The following is a 20,502-nucleotide window of genomic DNA, read 5'->3' on the forward strand; positions in this document are numbered from 1 at the left end:
AGTCCACCAGACTGAGGTGCATAGGCGCTCCTTTCCTCTTCACATTCTCCTCGTGGCTGTGCTGGTGATGTCATCAGCCTGCTGCCTGCTTGCTCTCTCCTGCTCCCCCTGCCTGCGTAAATATGCAATGCAGGCTGGATCGGCTGCTTCACGGGGATTTTTTTAAGATAGTGCTGCAGACAGGGACGCTTCACGGGGCAATTTCAAACGGGGACCGAGGTCCTGAAACGGGGCCTGTCCCCGTGAAACGGGGACGAATGGTAAGCTTAGCATAACCTTGCATATATCAACATTGAACCTCATGGTTTGCTGCCCAGTTTTCTAATTTAGCCAAATCACTCTGCAAAGTGGCAGCATCCTGTGGAGTTAGTACTCCACTAACAACATTGGTCCAATTAGAAAATGTTCCATTTATCACCACTCTTTGCCCCCTACTACGATGCGTCGGAGTGAGCCGTTCGGCGCGCAACATCGCTGCTCGGTGCGCGTGCGCAATATCGCCGCTCGGTGCGCATGCAATTGCAATTCTAAATATCTGGAAAAGGGTTCTGGCCCGGTGGGGGCCCACCGGGTTTTTTCCCGGTGTCCCGCCGGGCCAGTCCGACACTGTATACAGCAGACAAAATTTTCATGGGCAGATGAAGTAACACAGAACAGTGCTAAATCACGAATATCCAATAAAACCACAAAAAAGATTTTTTTCGCCTAGTGTAATCATCCATCAGAATCACAGTTTGAATATTTTAGCTTGGCCAATAGGTTTTACAGACAGAAACAAGTTAGCAACACCTATGCAGAGCTGAAGATGCGATAAAATGGCTAAAAACGCACCGAAATCCCCGAAATTGCAATATAATAACCAAATTAACATACATAGGGTATTGCGTAGTGCAGTTACGCTATTTGCAAAGGCAATAAAACATTTTTTTTCAGGCAAAAAATAAAGATCATGCGATTAGAAAAAAAGCCACAAAACAGTGTGTGTTTATACGTGTATATACTTGGCAAACTGCATGTTATGTGCAAGTGTGTGTAAGTGCTGAGAGTGTGTGACCCCCCACCCAAAAGTGTATGTGAGTGTGTGTGTGTGTAAGTGTAAATCAAAGTGTGCATTAGTGTAAAAAGTGTTTGTGAGTGTGTGTGACACTAACCTGGGGACGAGCAGGCTGTAAATCCGAAATAGAAGTCAGGAGCGATCCAGGAACCAAAGGAGTCTGTGCGGGTCCTTTAAGTGGATGGTGTTGGGAGGTCCAGGAAGTGTGGACAGCAGCAGGACACATAAGATTTCACATGCCTGCTGCTGCATTGGGGCCCCTGGGTGATCATTCATTGCCTATGGGCTGGGGAATGAACAGGGACAGAGCAAGCAGCTTCAAAAGCTACTACTATCTTTGGTACTTGAGTATTTTTATCCACAGATTTGTGACACTTAAAGGGTTAAATAATCTGATGGGTTTTAGTGGTCTGCACATTACACTATTTCCTATGTGCAATGGCTGATTCTGTATATGTAGATTTCACCTGCAGCATCATGCCCCCTTAAGTTGTTAGCGCTGTCTCAATATCTCCATATCTCCATGGTTCCTTGTCCTTGAGTTTAGAACTACAATATTATAATCTGGGACCAGTTTTTTACAAGCGTGTCTTTGTGTGCTGTGACCATGAAAAGCAGTGTCGGACTGGCCCACAGGGATACCAGGAAAACTCCAGTGGGCCCAAGTGTCAGTGGGCCCTTCTGCTCAGCCAACTATTTGCCTTGTATGCCTATACAACAGCAATAGCCGCATTTCTATATCAGAATAAAGAGAAATTTTAAAGAAATTGAGGAGGAGACTGATGATAATATTTGAGGAGAAGTGATTAAAAGATTAAAGAAAGTAAATGACAAAAGAAGGAAAAATAAATAGTTTGGAGAGTGGGACTGTGGCCATAGGTTTTCTGGTGGGCCCCAGGCATCCCAGCCCGACACTGATGAAAAGTCTATAAAAACGGATTCCATTGTTCAGTGTAGACTCTTGGTGAGTTCTGAATTCACAGAGCTTGTGTAAAATGAACTTTTTTTTTACATCAAGTGATCGCCAATAACTGAATTTCCATGACCTGAGTAAACTAATACACTCAAATTAATATCCTCTACTTCCAACATATTGGCAATTTGTAATTTAAAAAATGTCCTTTCCAGACTATTTTGTATAAATGGAAATGTCACTGCTCATCATTCATTTGGAGCATTTTTTTACATCCCCACGATTAAAAGTTGCTTATAGGGTGTCTGCATTCACGTATGACAATTTTTTATATCATTATTTATTTGATCAGCTTTATAAACATGACACTCTTGTAAAAGCACAACATCAAGGGGTTTATTTATTAAGTCTCAAATTATTCTGATCGAGATTTTAAGGGGCAAAACGCAAAACCTGTCGAAGTCATGTAAAAGTCAATGGTAGATGTTCCCTTTTACAAGTGGTAGACGTTTTTGCGTTCACGGGATTTGGGTTGTTTAATGCTGGTTTTCTCTTGAAAAAGTTCTTCAGGTGCACAAAAAATGTGCACAATTTTGTCTAGACTTTTCCCACACGTACTATTTTCTTTTCGTTTTTTAAGTAAATTAAGTCAAATCATGGTTGGGAATTTGGTTGAATTTTTATTTTTAATATAATGAGAAGAATCTGAGTTTTAATTAAAAAAACCCTTAGCGTTAGTGATGTTAGCCAGAGACACTTTGTTCTTATAGGTAAAGTTGCTAGTCTGAAAAATAACCTTACGGCAGCACTGGATTGACCTGAGCAGCGTCATTGTCTTGGGTCGTACTTACTATACCCGAACCTTGTATGTACCTGATCACTGTATAATCATTGTACTGTCCTAGACACTGCCACGAGTGTCCAGTTTTTGGGGGATAAAACAGTATAAAATATTTATCACCATACACTGACTTCTGTTAACTGTACAGCAGAATTAAAGCCTTGGGCTAAAGAAATTACCAACAATAGGACTGGGGAGTGTTTGGAGGCCTAGAAAGTCTAGAAAGTTCAGCTGGACTAAAGAGCATGCTTCAAAGCTCTTGGTAAAAGCGAGGAGAACGCAGCCATACTGGAAAAGACTTGCCACTAGATCAGGTTGTAATTATGGGTGAATTACTTTTCATCTCCAGGAACCTCCTAGGAAAGATCTTGAAATATTTGAAAATATATCTATTTCTTAAGGGTGGGTGAGCGTTTAAGAAACAGTTATTCTAACATGGTCTCCATTGAGATTATGTTGCAGACACAACTGTATAAGGGAATGACCACATTTGTCCATACTCAGACCAATAGTACCTGCTGAACGGCAACTCCTACCACAAAACTGATGCAGCCATTAACATCATAAATCAACCACCTGTCTTTGATATGAGAATAAATTCCAGCATATACTCACAAATGCTGAATGAAAAAACTGTAGCCATGCACATATCTGTATATGCACAGACTACTGAAACCAAAATTAAACCAAAATGGTGAGGAGGAGATCATAGGATTTTTCTCAGCACTATGGCTGCAACTTCACGGCTTCATCCTACCATTTTAAGATTTTTGCTAATCCAATACAAAAAACCTCATTCAAGCCTTCAGTGTTTCATAATCTAACTCTTCTTTAATGGCAGGTCAGAATAAGAGAGGCTCTAATTTATTTTTACCATTTTAAACAAACTGCATATGTGAACATGGATATTACTGTTACAAACTTCAAATAAAAAAGCCTAGTTATTGATTATACATTTAACAAATAAAAAAAAAATGTAAAAAAAAATTACAATTACTGGGGTGTGCCCCCAGTGATTAAAATCATTTATGTGATACCCCGGGCTGGTGCTCCTGTTATTTAGAAAACTGCCCGTTACAGAGTAACCAAGCATACATCACAATCTTTAATTTGCTGACTTTTTTTTAATGATTTTTAGTCATTTAACAGGAGGAAACTATATTGCTGCTCGGTTTCAATATGGCATGTATTGTTAGGTGATGATTCACAGGTGCTTTTTGTCTTAACATTATTTAGCGTGCAATGATTATTTACACCTTTTTATTGTCTTGTTCCTGTTTAGCTTGCAGTGACCATGTAGGGGCCAATTTATGATTGCTTGTGCCTGCTGTATTGCTGCTCCTCTTCTGCTGTGCTACATGCACCTGGAAACATTACCTCTGCCTCGTAATGTTTCCAGCACAGCAGAAGAGGAGCAGTTTGGCAAGGGATTCCTGGCCTGAGTAGTGATGGGCGAATTTGTCCCGTTTAGCTTCACAAAAAATGAGTGAATTTCCCGCGAAACAGCGGAAAATTAGCAAAATGTGAGTTTTGACGCCGACGTCAATTTTGCCGCCAGTGTTAAAGTCAATGGGCGTCCAAATAATGTTGACGTAAACGACTTTTCTGACGCACGTCAACATTTTTTAGCAGCCAGTGGATTTTTCGCCCATAACTACTGCTGAGAAGTCGTGAGGCCCTAGCCTTAAAGATTACTTGTGCTGAAAGGCAGGGACCTGTGCTTTATGCATAGCTATTCCAGGAGCTTTGTGAATAACACTAGTGCAGCTGCACTTTGTCATAACAGTTTTGGCACACTACAACTGTAAGATATATTAAGGGGTTAAAAAACTTTTGAGGTACAACCACCATGAAGTAATACAACTGTAAGATATAATAAGGGGTTAAAAAAACATTTGAGGGTATAACCAACAGGAAGTTATTTTGAGAGAATAAAACAAAATATAATTACCTGCATTCCTGCTCGTTTGCAGGACAGTATACCAGCTCACCCTGTATGGTATCCATTTAAGCAATCACTGTAAAAATAAAATTATCCAGTAAATAAAAAAATCAAACATACAAGCTGTTTCAAATGTTGCAATAAAGAATGCAGCTATAGTCTTATGGCATGTTTCAGAAACTGATGACTCCCAGGTATGGCATCCATTATCTGGAAACCAATAATACAGAAAAATAGAGAATAAGGGAAAGTCATCTCTCCCATGAAAGCTATTTTTTTTAAATTAGCTTTTTTTTCTTTTGGTGGCAATACAATCCTATAGTTCATGTTTTTAGTAGACACAGAGCACCTATACATAATACATACATATACATCTTAAAATTCCTTGTTCCGTTATAAAATTTGTATACACGAACATGAAACTGGTCAATAGGGTTAACTATTTCAATCCATCTGCATTTAGTAGTAAGCCCTAATAGTATTCTGTGTGTAGTATATCTTATCCTTCTTTGTGCCACTTATAAACAAGCAATAAGAGTTTCATGATGTACAATCATGTTTTGATGTATCCATTAACTAAATTATGTTATCATTTAAACACATGATTCTTATGTGAAGTTAATCCTATCCACAGACTTTTGAAATGTGCCCTCCAATGGCCAAATAGTGAGGAAAATGATGTTATTTAAATCAATCAAACGACAACTTTTGCCCAAAGTGTATGTGCCTGTGCTAAATCTCTCCAAAAACACGTTGCCCATTGATGACCATGCAGCATTAAAAGACTCTATAGACAAAAGGCTAGATTTGTACTTAAAGAGGGGCTTCATCCACGAAGGAGAAAATTTTAAGCTAGTCATCTCCAACCTTTCAGTGGCCATGGTTTTGGAGGTCTGATTAGCTAATATCAAGCACAAGTCTTCAGGAAAGCAGCCATTTAGAGGAAAGGGATCATCAAGAATCAGATTTAATCCATATGATCGCTGACCTTTTTGTTCCAGAAGAAATCTTCCAAGTCAGATAGCTGGAAAAATCTCTCAGAAACGGAATCTATTATCTGAAAACTCATTATCCATAAAGCTCCAACACATTTTAAGCAAATAATTCTATTTTTAAAAAATTATTTCCTTTGTCTTTGTAATAATAAAGCAAGTGGTTTATTTAATGTTTAAGTAATTTTTAGGAGGCTTAAGGTAGGTGATTGAGGAAACAGCCCTTATCCAGATAACCTCAGGTCCCATATCTAGTACTATATTCTAACCAAAAAATCATATAAATTATGTATGCAGTTATACCTATTATCATGTAATATTATTGTTCCCTAAAGGTGCCTTACCTAATAGATGAGGCTATCCGATTGCGTTCATCGTAGCATTTTCATGGGTCTAAAACATTTTGTGTGCAAACATCACCCTTGTCACAATATCTTTAAATCTCGCATAAATAATAATCCATGTCAGGAAACTTATCACACCGCATCTCCAACCTCAGCTGAATTTGCCATCATCAGCATCATTTAATCGCTAACACAGTGAGATAGAGGATAAGGGTTCTACACAATTATTTTAAGATCGGAGGGTATGTCATAGTTGGTGAGAAGATGGTGGGGGGGGGGTCTTTATTTGAGTACCGATACTATCTTATCCTTTTTGTCTTGCGTCAAAACTTTCTTATTAGTCTGAACTTTAAAATGAAGAAAATCAAGTCACATACAGTATACACATTTTATTTCAAGTGGGAATATAAGATTTAATCATGTAAATGTAACCATGTAGTTGAAAATTTGTTTATTTTAAGCATTTCATAACCTAAAAACTGCAGACTACAGAATTTTACATATATGCTTGTTGCCTAAGATGCATCATGTAATTATAGCCAAACACAACCATCCTTTTTTGGTCCAAAAAAACATAATTTAATTTCAACACCTTAAAACACTGGAAGTGGAAGCTCCACAGGGTAGAGTTTAAATATACCAATGTGCCAATTAAAACCCTTACATAGGGGGCTCATGCATTGCAAGGTAAACAGTATAAAAAGAGACTCTCTTTCTTAGCAAATGTTAAAAGATGATAAACAAATGTATAACTTTCCCAATATACCCACATGTGTATTGAGCTACTGTGAAGAAGCCAGTTGAGCAAAATGCACATTGGGGCTTGGCCAAAAATATCTGTGAGTGAGAAGTTTTGGGGTGTTTTTTTTGGTGCCTTGAGATTCTAATGGTATTAAAATAATTCTCATGTGTGTCCAATACTTATGTGTCAGTGTACTGGGAAAGTGGCAGGTATTAAGAGTATAAATGTAGATTTGCCAGTCCCTCTGTAATCCACATAAACACTCTGTTTGTACCTGGGCATAATTACATTTAAATAACCCCAGTCCTCATATGGTCATAACGGTGTTTTAATTTTTGCAAAGAAATACACTGATCTCTTCATGCGATGACATGGGACAGTCTTCTATGCTAATTCTCCCCCAATGCAGGCAACAACATCATAGCACTTGTGTTTTGAAGTCATTCTGAATCTCTGAGGTATAACGTTTGAATCATGTAATCACATAAAATTGCCTTCTCCTGCCTTCTCTTTTCAAAGGCTTTGAATTTTATGCTAGTGCACAATTCAAAATATTCCATGTGCTATCACCCTAAAGCTGCTAAAAATGTAAATATTAAAATACAAAGAAACAGAGTTTTATGCCATCAGGATTATGTTACTTTAGTACAGTACAAGATATTCTCTTAATAATAAAGACAAAAAGCAAATCAGTAAAAAAAAAAAAAATGAACTTTTTTTTTTGTTTGCTTTAATATAGGACTTTAAGAACAGACTGTTGTATTTCCAAGCTTTCTGAAAAAATGGGTTTCCTGACCTCAGATGTAGTATTTTATTCCTAAAGACCATTGCTTTTATAGACTAGTTTGAAAAATTTAAGGTTATTAGTATTATTATCATCAGCACGTATTTATAAAATGCCAACATATTCCATAGTGCTGTACAATATATGCGTGTGTATATATTAAACTAGTACACAGTCATAAAAACAGCTTGGCGTGGCAGTTCTGTATAATCAGTACCAAAACAGAGATAAAAAGTATCACTTAGTTACCATAATAATATTTTATTTATTGAGTCAAGAAAACCGCAATCGAAAAAGAATAATAAACAACTAGATTCTGGAGCAACTATGAGTGCTTGGGCACCCTTCATTCACTACACATTGGTTGCTTTGTTGAAAATGCACTTTTTAGGGCTATTCCACACGGGGAGATAGCGACGCGTTTGCGGTCGCCGCGACCGGCGCAGGCGACAGTTTTGTATGGGCGCCTATGTAAAAACGCCTGTGCTAACCACACGAGGCGATGCGCTTTTCAACAGTCGCCTGAAAAAGCCTGGCGAGGCATTTTCAGGCGACTGTTGAAAAGCGCATCGCCTCGTGTGGTTAGCACAGGCGTTTTTACATAGGCGCCCATACAAAACTGTCGCCTGCGCCGGTCGCGGCGACTGTCGCGGCGCTTTGTCGCCGCGACCGCAAACGCGTCGCTATCTCCCCGTGTGGACTAGCCCTTAAGTGGGGGGTTCAGGCACTTTCAGTATTGTTACAATAACAAAATCATAGCAATAAAAAGATCCACTCCCTACATCCTTTTGACAATAATGGTAAACAGTCAACCACAACTGATCCCCTTGATTATCCTAGAAAAGCACATGGTTAAAAGCTCAGATGTGAAATTACTCTACCTAGAAAATGTATATGTAAATGTATATACCGTATATGTGTATGAGTACAAAATCCACCACTTTCGAAACAAAAGGGTTTCTTTTACAATAACAAAGAGGTATAAATAGTGAGACCTCAGTAGAGTTTAAACTGAAGGATACAGATCTCTGTGCTTGATTGGGGCTTTGACATGGCGACCAATCAAGCATAATAGCCCCAATCAAGCATAGTCCTGTCCTGATTTACAAATTTGAAAAACCAGCCATCAGAGGCAAAACTGGACAGGTGGCACGCCTACTTGGGCATCTATATATGACAAAATATGACAAATATAGTCACTTTGCAGTGCAGTGATTTTTGACAACTAGTACATGCTTATAAAAGTGAATTTAGGTATATTGCACAAAAATACCTTTTGTAACTAGGGATGCACCGAATCCACTTATGCATATGCAAATTAGGGGTGGGAAGTGGAAAACATTTTTTACTTCCTTGTTTTCTGACAAAAAGACAATTTCCCTCCTGCCCCTAATTTGCATATGCAAATTAGGATTCAGATTCAGTTCGGCAGGAGGATTTTGCCGAATCCTACTGAAAATGGCTGAATCCCGAACTGAATCCTGGATTCGGTGCATCCCTATTTGTAACTAACAGAGATAAAGATGGTACAAAGGAAAAAATGTTTAGAGACTTTTGAGGTGTCATTATCAACTGCACACTGATACCAGAACATGCTCAGTGTGCATTAAGCAGCTGTGCAGAAGCTAAGTTTAGGGGTCATCGCAAAATATCATGCTGCCATGTACCCATAACTGAATTATTTGCCTTGGGCTGCTACAGAAGCCTAATTAACAATGTACAATTCTACACTACTTCTCTAAGCTTTAGTTTTCCTTTAAATATTAATTCAACGCTATACAATTGTTTTGCCTCTGATAAGGATTAACTACAGTATATGTTAGTTGGGATGAAGCACAAGGTACTGTTGTATTATTACAGAGAAAAATTATTATTTTTTTAAATTTTAAATTATTTGATTAAAATTGTGTCTATGGGAGACAGTCTACCTGTAATTTGGAGCTTTCTGGATAATAGGTTTCTGGAAAACAGATCCCACACCTATACTGACAAATAGTGATGGGCGAATAAATTCCCAGCAGAATTCCGCATTTCACCGCCCTCAAATAAATTTGTGAAACTGTGGCAAAAATTATCTGGTAAAAAATCTGCAGTGCCAAAAAACATTAGCGGCCATCAAAACTGTTGCGGCAAAAAATTATCGTGTGTCAAAATTATTCAGAATTTTTCGGGCAAAACGGAACAGATTCACTCATCACCACTGACAAACCAATATAGGGTATCAGTTTTTCACAATCTTGTGCAAATGAATGCAGGTATGGTACACAAAAATACCCTTTGACACTAAGAGGAAAAAAAACAAGGAAAAAAATATTAAAATAAGAGACATAAGGTACCATTATCCAATGGAAAAAAAACATTGATGTGCAAGTCCACAGTCACAGAATTTCATTGGGCCCATTGCAACAGTACTTGGATCACAATTACAAAGAAAAGTTGGGCAGGTTTGGATTGTTTATACTGCATACATGGGCAAACTTTTTTGGATATTTGTGGAGACTAAGTCATCCCGTAACCAACATCAATTAATTTCCTACAACAAATAGAATGGAGATAGTTTTTTTGTATATAATGTACATGTTCATTGTATACACCCATTTATTATACAGCACAATAATAAATATGCTGGTGGTTTATAATGGTACTCATCATAATCTGTCAAGAGAGAATTTTAGCAATTTTTATTCACTTGTATTGAGCTTTTAGATTCCTATTTATCAATGGGTGAAAGCAAAACAGAAAAGGAGATCCTTGCCATGTAGAGAATTACCAGTGCACAGATAATCCCTGCATAATGGATTTCTGTTTACATAACAATCACAAAAAAGGGATACCTATCACTGCCTGCTGGCACCGCCCACTTTCACTGCTGTTTGCCACCTTAAACATTTTTCCCTTGCTGCTCCATACATTTTAGAATGCCACCCCATAATTCCTCCTTCCACACAAATCGCAATAACCACACGAAAGATTCTTAAAGGGGTGGTTCACCTTCAAGTTAACGTTTAGTATGTTACAGAATGGCCAATTCTAGGCAGCTTTTCAATTGTCTTCATTATATATTTTTTTTTAAAGTTTAATTAGTTGCTTTCTTCTTCTGATTGTTTCCAGCTTTTAAATGGGGGTCACTGTCCCCATCTAAAACAAATGCTCTGCAGGGCTACAAATGTAGTGTTATATATTATATATATTGTTTTTATTAACCATCTTTCTACTCAGGCCTCTCCTATTCATATTCCAGTCTCTTATTCAAATCAATGAATAGGGTGATTTGGACTCTAGCAACCAGATTTCTGTAATTGCAAACTGGACAGCTGCTGAATAAAAAGCTAAATAACTACAAAAAAAACTAAAAAAAACACACTAATAAAAAATGAAAACCTACTGCAAATTGTCTCAGATCACGCTCTACATCATACCAAATGATAATTTAAATGTGAACAACCCCTTTAACTCCAAAAAAACTTTAATGTCAGTAAGTCATAACTTACTTAACTCTAAGAGTACAAGTTAGACCATTCAACAATCAGCTTCTCATTGTATTTTTCCAATAAATATCTTTATATCAAGTAAGTGACAAAGTGTAATTACACTCAGGGTCAGCCTGGGCCAGCGGGACACCGGGAAAAAACCCAGTGGGCCTCGCTGGCCCAGACCCGCTCCTATATTCCCTTTTCTTTCCAGTCATGCACGTGCAACAGGGGTGGGAGGTATAGCCAGCACCGAGGAGTTTGAATGTGGGGGGGCCCTCTGAGGCTTCAGGCCCAGTGGGCCCTGGGCCCCCCAGTCTGACACTGATTACACTACTGACACATGAATGACGCAGCAGGGGGTTATAGTAATCCACCATTTCACATACATTTTAAATATGCCAAAGTGTCAGAATTTAAGGTGAAAGGGGGCCCAGCAGGGCTGAACTTTCCCCCTTAAAGGGGTGGTTCACCTTTAAGGTAACTTTTATGGGAGAACCCTGACCACCAACTGTTTGTTTTTTTTTTTGTTTTTTTTTTTAACTTGTAGGGGGGGGCTGTTTAACTAAAGAAGTAAAGCTGTGGGCACACAAGCTGATGGGCTCCACACAAACTACATATTTTTGCAGACTGAGATAAGGGTGGTCTATTGGTTTGAATCTGATCCTCCTGCATGTGCGCGGCTTAGCAAGGTCAGCCCAAATACATGACAGGAGACATCTCCGCTGCATGTACATGTGTGCACACACGGGTGCATCAGATTCAAATCAATAGAGCAGGGACACGGAACGGATCCGCTTCTCTCAGCCTGCAAAAATGTATAATATGCACAGTGACAGCTTCTAACTGTAGAAGTAGGGTTGCACCTGGCTGGTATTTTACCTGCCAGTAAAAATTATGGTTGATCCCAATGTTATTAATAGGAAAAAAAGATAAATATATAGGAAGGCCGGTATTTTTTTTTCCATAAAAGGTGGCACCCCTATGTAGAAGCCCCATACATAGTATGAAGTGAAAAGATGTACTGTTCAGTGGAAAAAAAAAAGATTTGGCTAGGATTGTATATCTTGTTAAACGTCAGAGGCAGGTAGCCTGCCACCTATATTAACACAAGCATATGGATTGGGGAAATTCCATAGGGAAATATCCCTACTACATGCCCCCAGTCATTAAAAAACATCTGTGCAGCACTGAAAACCCTGCCCCCAAAATTACCATTACATGGTTAGGGCTGTCACCTTTTGGCAGGTATAATACTGGCTGGATGGGTCTGTGAGGGGGCAGGTACAGTACGTTATGTAAGTGTAGGGTCATGATGCAAATGGGGCAGCGTTATGACATTGACAGAATCAGAAGGGAATCTAGTGAGTAAAGCAGGTACCTGTGGGAGGGGGAGCTGGCAGAAGGAATTGTAGTCAGGCAAAAAGGGTTTACTAGTTATTAAAAAAAATGACCAGCTAGGCCTGTAAAATTCTTGCCCAGCTTTCAATTCTGGACTTGCCGATGTTGCGGGACATGTGACTTTTGCCTCTATGCTGATCCTGAAAGAGGAGACATGTCTCCTGAACATCACTAGCATTTTTGAAGAGAGAGAGGTCCACTAAATCTTATTCTTTTTTGAGCTACCTGGGAACCAACTTTTGCCCCACTGCCTAGACCGGAGGCATCTGTTAACATTACAACCCATTTGGATGAAAACACCCTGCCCCTGGCAAGATGTGTTGGATTCTTCCACCATACAAGAGTGGAGTATGGGTGAGATGACCGGTGAATCCACTGGGTCTGGGAAACCCTTTCCCATTGTTGTAGTTATGCCACATGGAGAGATCTCACCCTCCAGTGTGCCCATCATTCCCGGCTCTTGTCATTAACAGGATGATGGCCAATCTGAGTGAAGTCTCTGTCACTCTGTTCTTCCCTGCAACTGTGTCTATGGATGCCCCTAGGTAAGTTAGGTTCTAAGAAGAAACTAAATTACACAAGATGCAAATTTGATCAAGTCATCTAGATATTGGAATAGAATAATCTTCTGATATCTCATGTATGCCACCAGAATAACCAAGACCAGTGAAAATACCCCTTTGGTTTCTCCGTTATGACTCCTAAATGGGAATGTGAACTTTCAGACGTTTTAGAAGCTTCTGGATTTTTCCCTCTAGGCTCTGAGAACTCTTTGGCACTCTCCTGTGATCTAGACGGCTACATGACACTGAAACAACAGAACCATGTGCGAATTAAGGCCATAGCATAGCACTGAGGTACTGGAGTGAACAGGCAGGCACGAGGCTGGGAAGCCGGAATCCCCTTGAATAGGCAGTTATGCCTTACCTCCCCAGAACTCCCCTCCTGCTACATGGAACATGGCTGCAGAGAAGCCACACTGCAACCCTGCAGGGCCATCGCTCCCAGACAATTTAGGGCACACATTTGCCTAATCCAAAAAGACAACAAATGGTTAGAGGCAATTCAGCAGTTAAACTAGCTCAGCTAGTTAATGGCAATATATTGAGTATGAGAAAGAAAATAATGCTCTATTACTGCTTAAAAAATAGAAAAATGGAATTTGCACTTTCTTAAATTTAAATAATAAGCAGAATGTACTTTAGCATAAATTCTATTTAATTTGCTTGTGTTGAAACAGGTGTAGTATACTGTCCCATTACATATAGAGAAATTTCAACATTTAAAACATCAGAGCCCTGTCCATATCTAATTTTTGTAACTTAAAGGGGTTGTTGACCTTCCAAACACTTTTTTCAGTTCAGTTGTTTTCAGATTGTTCCCTAGAAATAAAGACTTTTTTTCAATTACTTTCCATTATTTATTTCTTACTGTTTTTCCAAAATCTAAGTTTAAAGTTGAATGTTCCTGTCTGTGGTGTTTCAGTCTGGCAGATAAGTAATTCAGGTGCAGACTCTAAACTGTTACAAATTTGCAACATTTTATTGATACATTTCTAAGCAGCATCTCTGGAGTATTAGCAACTATTGTATTAATTCTAACAGCTGCCTGCAATGAAACCCAGAGATTCTGCTCAGCAGGGACAAAGATAAATGTATCAAATAAATGTATACATTTAGAACAGTTTACAGAGTTGGCAATCCCCCCTCCCAGAGCTGCTATAGAAGGTGAAAAGAGACACGTTACAGTTAAATATTAGAAAAACCATGACACATAGAAAATAGAAATTAATTGGAAAAAGTCGTTATTTCTGGTGACCTATCGGAAAACAACTAGTTGTCCAGGTGAACAACCCCTTAAAGGAAGCACATACTTAAATATACCCATAAGTGATAACAAGTTTAACAATTGCAAATGGAAAAATTGACAATGTAGTTATAGCATGTACATAAATATTTCTTAAATATTTTACTTAAGTGAAAATGGTCAAAGCAGGAACATAACAATTAACATAGAAATAGCCTATGGAAACAAATGAGTCCACAAAGAAAGAAATGCACCAACAAAGACACACCCTCTCAAAAAATTCAGGATTACAAATTAAAAAATGACATGTGGAACAAATGTCACAGATAGCCATAAGCACAAAAGTAATGCAAAAAAGGAGTTACAAGTGTTCCCAGGAAATGTGTTTATAACTACTCAAATGTTCTGCAGCCACTCTAGTCATAACACAAATATAAACAAGAGAATAACCTAATAATTCTAGCTTCACAAAACTGTAGATTTTTAACAGTTTGACAAGGTTATAGGAAAAACAATAGCTAAAATATGTGTAGAACCCTGGTCTTCTCTGTGCCACCTCCTTTTTGCTAAACCAATGTTGGTAGTCTCCTTGTTTGCTTTACAATTGTCTGTAATGTGTTGTGCAACTCTCTATCTCACCTGCTGCATATACAAGTCAGTGAACTGCATGAGACTTTGTGGAACAAGGCAAACATACCTTAAATGAATAAGGGGCTGCTAACCTGCAGCGGGGCTGCTAACCTGCAGCCTTTTACTAGTAGTTGTTCGGCCACATCATTGTCTGGGGGTTGTAGCTCTAAAGCAACCTTGAGGGTTGCAAGCTGGAAATGCTATTACGAGGAAAGGATCAGAACCTGTTTTAGGCATAATTCCCAGGGATTATCAACAGAATTTGGGATCACTGCCTAACGGTGCAGTTTTCTGATTTTGACAGCTCTGCCCGAAAACTTCAAAAGAGGCTGGCACAGGCCTGGATAGTAAAGCCGGAGTCAGATGGTAAAAGGTTAAAAAAGCTTACATTTTATTTTCCATAAATTAAGAACCAAGGCCTGACGCGTTTTGTGTCTACCAGGGACACTTAGTCATGAGCCTATGACCAAGTGTCCCTAGTAGACACGAAACGCATCAGGTCTTGGTTCTTTTGAAGTTTCCTGGTATTTGCTCCCCTTGCTGAATGTCTGGGGCATGTGCACCCGGGTCCACCACGTACAGTGGTAAGCTCACTCAACGTATTTAAAACACAGCATATGCTGGTTATATATTTGTTAAGCTCTGCCCGCAGTCTTAATTTTTATTAAAAAGTCCCAAGTTTCCTTTTGATCCCCTGCGCCGACACTAGAAAAAGATACAACATATCTGAAAACTAATTAAATTAGAGGCTTCTGGGGTGCCCAGAATGCTCAGCACCTGTATACTTATAAGACTGTAACAATCTAAGATAAGCAGATCTCTAAAGAGAAAGGAGACACACAGCTTAAAGGACAATATCTTCATTAGCAAATCTGTTATCACATGAAACATGGTCCTAAATTTTTTTGGTCATTATGGGGTGTGGTCATAAAATGGGCATGGTCAAAAAATTAATTACTTTCCATTTTTCAAGGTATGCAAAAAGATACAGGAACTAAAATAATCTGGCACTCACAACAACATCTAAATTTAACCAAATATTTGAGACAATTGGCCTAAGTACAATCCTAGGTCCCAATAAATTACAAAAATGAGAGGTGCTCAACACATAAATCAATATAGCTAAAAATAAAGTAATAGATATATGGTGTAATGTTGGGCACACTAATACCAAAGACTTAACACTGGTTTGAAGTCAATTTAATTAAAACATACCATCCTCGTTAATATATCATAAATTAGATTACAAAACGTAAATGCATACTCTTTTATGTATTACACAATAAACCAACAATGTGTTCTCAACACTCCTCAGAGGTTCTATGGAGACCTGCACTATGCCTTTATAGTATTAAATTCTTGCTACACAGGCATAATCCTTCACACAAATTGTGAGTTATAGTTACACAATGCCTATAAATGGTAAAGATTTTCTACTAAACAGGCAATTTACTGTTCAATGATATGCGTAAAAAGGTCAAAAGGGTGCCAACAAAATTTGCAAAGTCCCCCACAGCAATTACTGCATGGAGGGAGATGGTGGTACATGTTGGTTAAGCCAGTACTGCACTCATTCCGTTTGTTCCAGGGAGGAGACAATTTTATTACTGAATTTTTATATTGAAGTGCTTGGTTCAATCTACACACCTCACATTGTGATTAAGTTTTTATTATTATCCACTGAAGCATTATTGCCTCTCCCCAAATTTCACATATTATAAAGAAAGTGCTGTTCCCTTATGCAAAATAAGTCTTCATCCAGAAGAGTGTTTTAACCTGCGCTCCCCTCCTTTCCATTTTAAATCACTCAGCTGCAGGGGAGTGCAGGAAGAATCGCAGCGCCACCTGCGTTCGGTGCTTACATGCGCCTGTGTCGGTACATGCCCCTTTAAATGAATAGTCTGAGTTCCTTCCTGTACTCCCTTGCAACTGAACACATTTAAACTGAATGCTGTGGGGGGGGGGGTGCAGGGAAAAGTGCTCATCTGTTTGACCCCTGAGGGCAAGAGAGGATTTCCCACTGTGCATCTAAATAGCAACCAGTTTATAGATCCATTGTGACACGTTTAACCATAATATTAAGTCAGTTGGTTGCACAATTAGATAACAATTCCACACACCTATCTCCCTAACTGCTGGACTAATTTCTCCATAACTTAAAAGTTTATATATCATAAGTTCAGATGTAAATTTACTAGCACTACCATGGCATGTTCCTCGCATAAACTTGAAATCACCACCATACATGCTGATACCCTCTATGCACCGTTACTTGGGTGACAGACCAATGTACATTTTGCTGAATTAGCTTTCTATGGGTTCTAAACATGAGATTCCCTTGTTCTCATGTTATACCTAACATCTAAACTCATGTCTTTAGAGAGTAGCTTTCAAGGAGTTATAACTAAAGGGCATTTTTAGGTCTTCCAGTTTAACTTTACTCTTTGTGCATGTTATTCTAAGTGGAAGACGCATATTCTCAGCTCTTTGCAAACTGGGATTTTGAGCTTAGTTTACACCAGATATGTGGGCAATATGTACAAAGCTATAATTGCCTGAATAAATATTTTTGTGTACTGCTCGATATAGATTTTACAAAAAATGGTAAGAGGGCACTTAGAAAACATATCCTGGGTTGGTTTCCCTGACTAGCTAACAATTAACAAAGAGCTTTACAGGAAAACAATGAACAATTGGTCTGAATGAGGAGAGGGTGTGAACAAAAGGCCTTTGTTTCTTTGTCCATTTCATGCTCACATATCCCCATTGCTGGGAACTGCAGGAAATAGCTCAGTCTTTTGGCTCTAAGGGGGAGGGTGCGCATTCCTGGCCCATGAGGGTCACATCAAAAAGACAAGTGTATGGGGGGGGGTTAAAAATGAAAATAACAGGTCTATTTTTCACACTATACACTTAACATGCAATTCAACCAGGGGAGTCATCATAGCACAGCATTTTCACTTGTGTTTTTAAAGGGGATATAAAAACAATATTAAAAAAATACAATAAATAAAAAAATACAATTCTTAAGCATCTAAATAATATACAATTACAAATGTATTATAACATGCATACAAATCTGTAATGTGAATTTTTACATATAAAGCAGTTTTAGAACCATATAATAAAACAAACAGGGATCAATGTAGCAATGAATACAAAATATAGTTACATTCACATTCACAAGTGCTAAGTTATAAGGAGACAAGAGTAAGAAGGTACTTGTCTCTCAGCAAGTTCGATCCAAGAGCCCATGCCGACAAATTCCCCTGACCTGCCACCAGCAAAAACACTTATTGTGGCTCTGGAAGGCCCCAAGGGGGTACAGACCCATTTGAGATTGCAGCCCCCGCACCTCCGTAGTTATGCCACTGCCATTCAAAGGTATTTCAGGTGCTTTGTTTGCATTTCTTGAGGGCAACAAAGTGCATTGTGTCATTTCCCTAAGAGGACAATCAGGCCAATCCCTGATTGTAGTTGGCCTGTAGAGAGGAAGGCCTCTTATACTATTCTATTTGTATCATGTGATTAAAGATTTTTTGGAAGGCCAAAATAGATGGGGAGATTGCAATAGATGAGTCATAAGAATAGCAGTGTAAAGCAGTGGAAGACAGTTCTGAACAATCCAGTAAAGCAAATTAAAATGAATAGCACACAGTGCAGATTAACAAATCAGTAGCAGGTAAAAATGGCAACATTACCAATGAAAACTAAGTTGCAGACAGGGCTGCACCCTCACCCCTTTAATGACGGCTACATATCGAATCTACATCCTTCAAGAATAGTTAGCAATTAATTTACATGCATGCTGCAGACTGAACTGATTTATGTGCAGCCATGCAGCATGAATCTAAATTAATTGCTAACTAGCCATGCAGGGTGTGGATTCAGTATGTAGCCAGGATTAAAGAGATAACTGTGGTATAAAAGTCCAGTATCATATCAACAAGGTAATTTTCACTGAAGTAGTAGTATACAAATGATCAGAATGTGCTATGCAAAAAAAACAAACAACATTTTAACTCAATATGTGTATCTTGCTTCAGTAATGTGTGTAAATCTGGTATCTTTAGGGCTTGTACACATGAGCACTTAAAACTCTGCTCCTCTGCATTCTGTTTCAGGGTAGAACAAAACAGGCGATTTTACCTGCGATTCCTTCTGTTCCGATGTGGAGACTAATCGCAGGCATCATGTCAGATGCACCGAATCTAATGAAAGTAATACAAATGTCGCACGTAGAAGCTGATTGCATCGACACGACATATATCATTCACATCCGACAGTCGTGACTTATGCAATCAGCTTATATGTGCGACATTTGTATTACTTTCATTAGTTTCGCCGCATCCAACGTGACGCCTGCATCGCCTCGGAACGTAGCACAGGTAAAATCTAGGGATGCACCGAATCCAGGATTCGGCCTTTTTCAGCAGGATTCCGATTCGGCCGAATCCTTCTGCCAGGCTGAACCGAATCATAATTTGCATATGCAAATTAGGGACAGGGAAGGAAATCGTTTGACTTTTTGTTACAAAACAAGGAAATAAAACATGTTTTCCCCTTCCTACCCATGATTTGCATATGCAAATTAGGGTTAGGATTCGGTTCGGTATTCGGCCGAATCTTTCACGAAGGATTCGGGGGTTCGGCCAAATCCAAAATAGTGGATTCGGTACATCCCTAGTAAAAATCACCCATGTAGTTCTACCCTTAAAGTGCTCAGTTGCAGGGGATCATAGGAAGGAATGCATGTTATTCATTTGGTTGGGCACACAGATCTGCTTTTATGCATTCACACACAGGCTGAGGTCAGCCCAGATACTGAACTCAGCTTCAGCTCTGCTGTGTGTGACCACACACAGGCTGATCAGATTTAAATCAATGGAGCAGGGGCACTGAGCAGATTCCTGCTTCTCGCAGCCTGCAAAAATACCCAGGCTGACTACAGCCAAAGCAAATAGCCAGTGTGCCCATAGCCTAAAGGGGCTTGTACTTACAAAAGCACATGGAATAAGGAAGAGTCAGCTGCGTTTTTTTCCTGTGCTCCCCTGGGCTAAACACATTTAAACAGAATGCAGGGGAGCACAGGTTTAAGTGTTTATGATAATGCCTTGATAATGTTTTATCACACACAGGGATTTTTGTTTTCCATTAAAGCATTGCTTTATTCAGAAATTTAAAATAAGTTGCTGATTTCAATGTTTACAACAACACCAGAGCCCTGTCCATATCTAATTTTGGTAATTTAAAGAAACACATACTTAAATATACCAAGTGTAAACTTACATTACAGTTTTAACAATGTGTGGAACAAAGAACACTGGCAGCCATAAGCAAAAAAATAAAAAAATAAAATAAAAAAAAGTGCATAAATATACCCATAAAAAATGGTTAAAGCAGGAGCATCACAAATAACTTAGGAAGTAGTCTATGGAAACCAAACGATTACACACAGAAAGAAATGCACCCTCTCAAGAAACTGGATAACAAGTCAAAAAATTGCATGTGGCACAAATGTCATAGCACAAAAGTAATATAAAAAAGGTTGCAATCCTTGAAAAGTGGTCCCAGGTGACGTTC

The 20,502-nt window shown here is 38.8% G+C and overlaps 1 protein-coding gene across 1 annotated transcript in view; it reads right to left on the reverse strand.

The window, feature by feature from the left end:
- sox13.S (SRY-box 13 S homeolog) overlaps window positions 1-20,502 on the reverse strand; it is a gene marked incomplete at its 5' end in the record, with an annotated part of 90,384 nt that overhangs the window by 69,487 nt on the left and 395 nt on the right. The window contains 1 exon segment of the mRNA NM_001087769.1: window positions 4,760-4,826. Within this exon segment, the coding sequence (NP_001081238.1) occupies window positions 4,760-4,815 (56 nt within the window).

This window comes from Xenopus laevis, chromosome 2S (assembly GCF_017654675.1).
Source record: "Xenopus laevis strain J_2021 chromosome 2S, Xenopus_laevis_v10.1, whole genome shotgun sequence".
Taxonomy (NCBI): Eukaryota; Metazoa; Chordata; class Amphibia; order Anura; family Pipidae; genus Xenopus; species Xenopus laevis.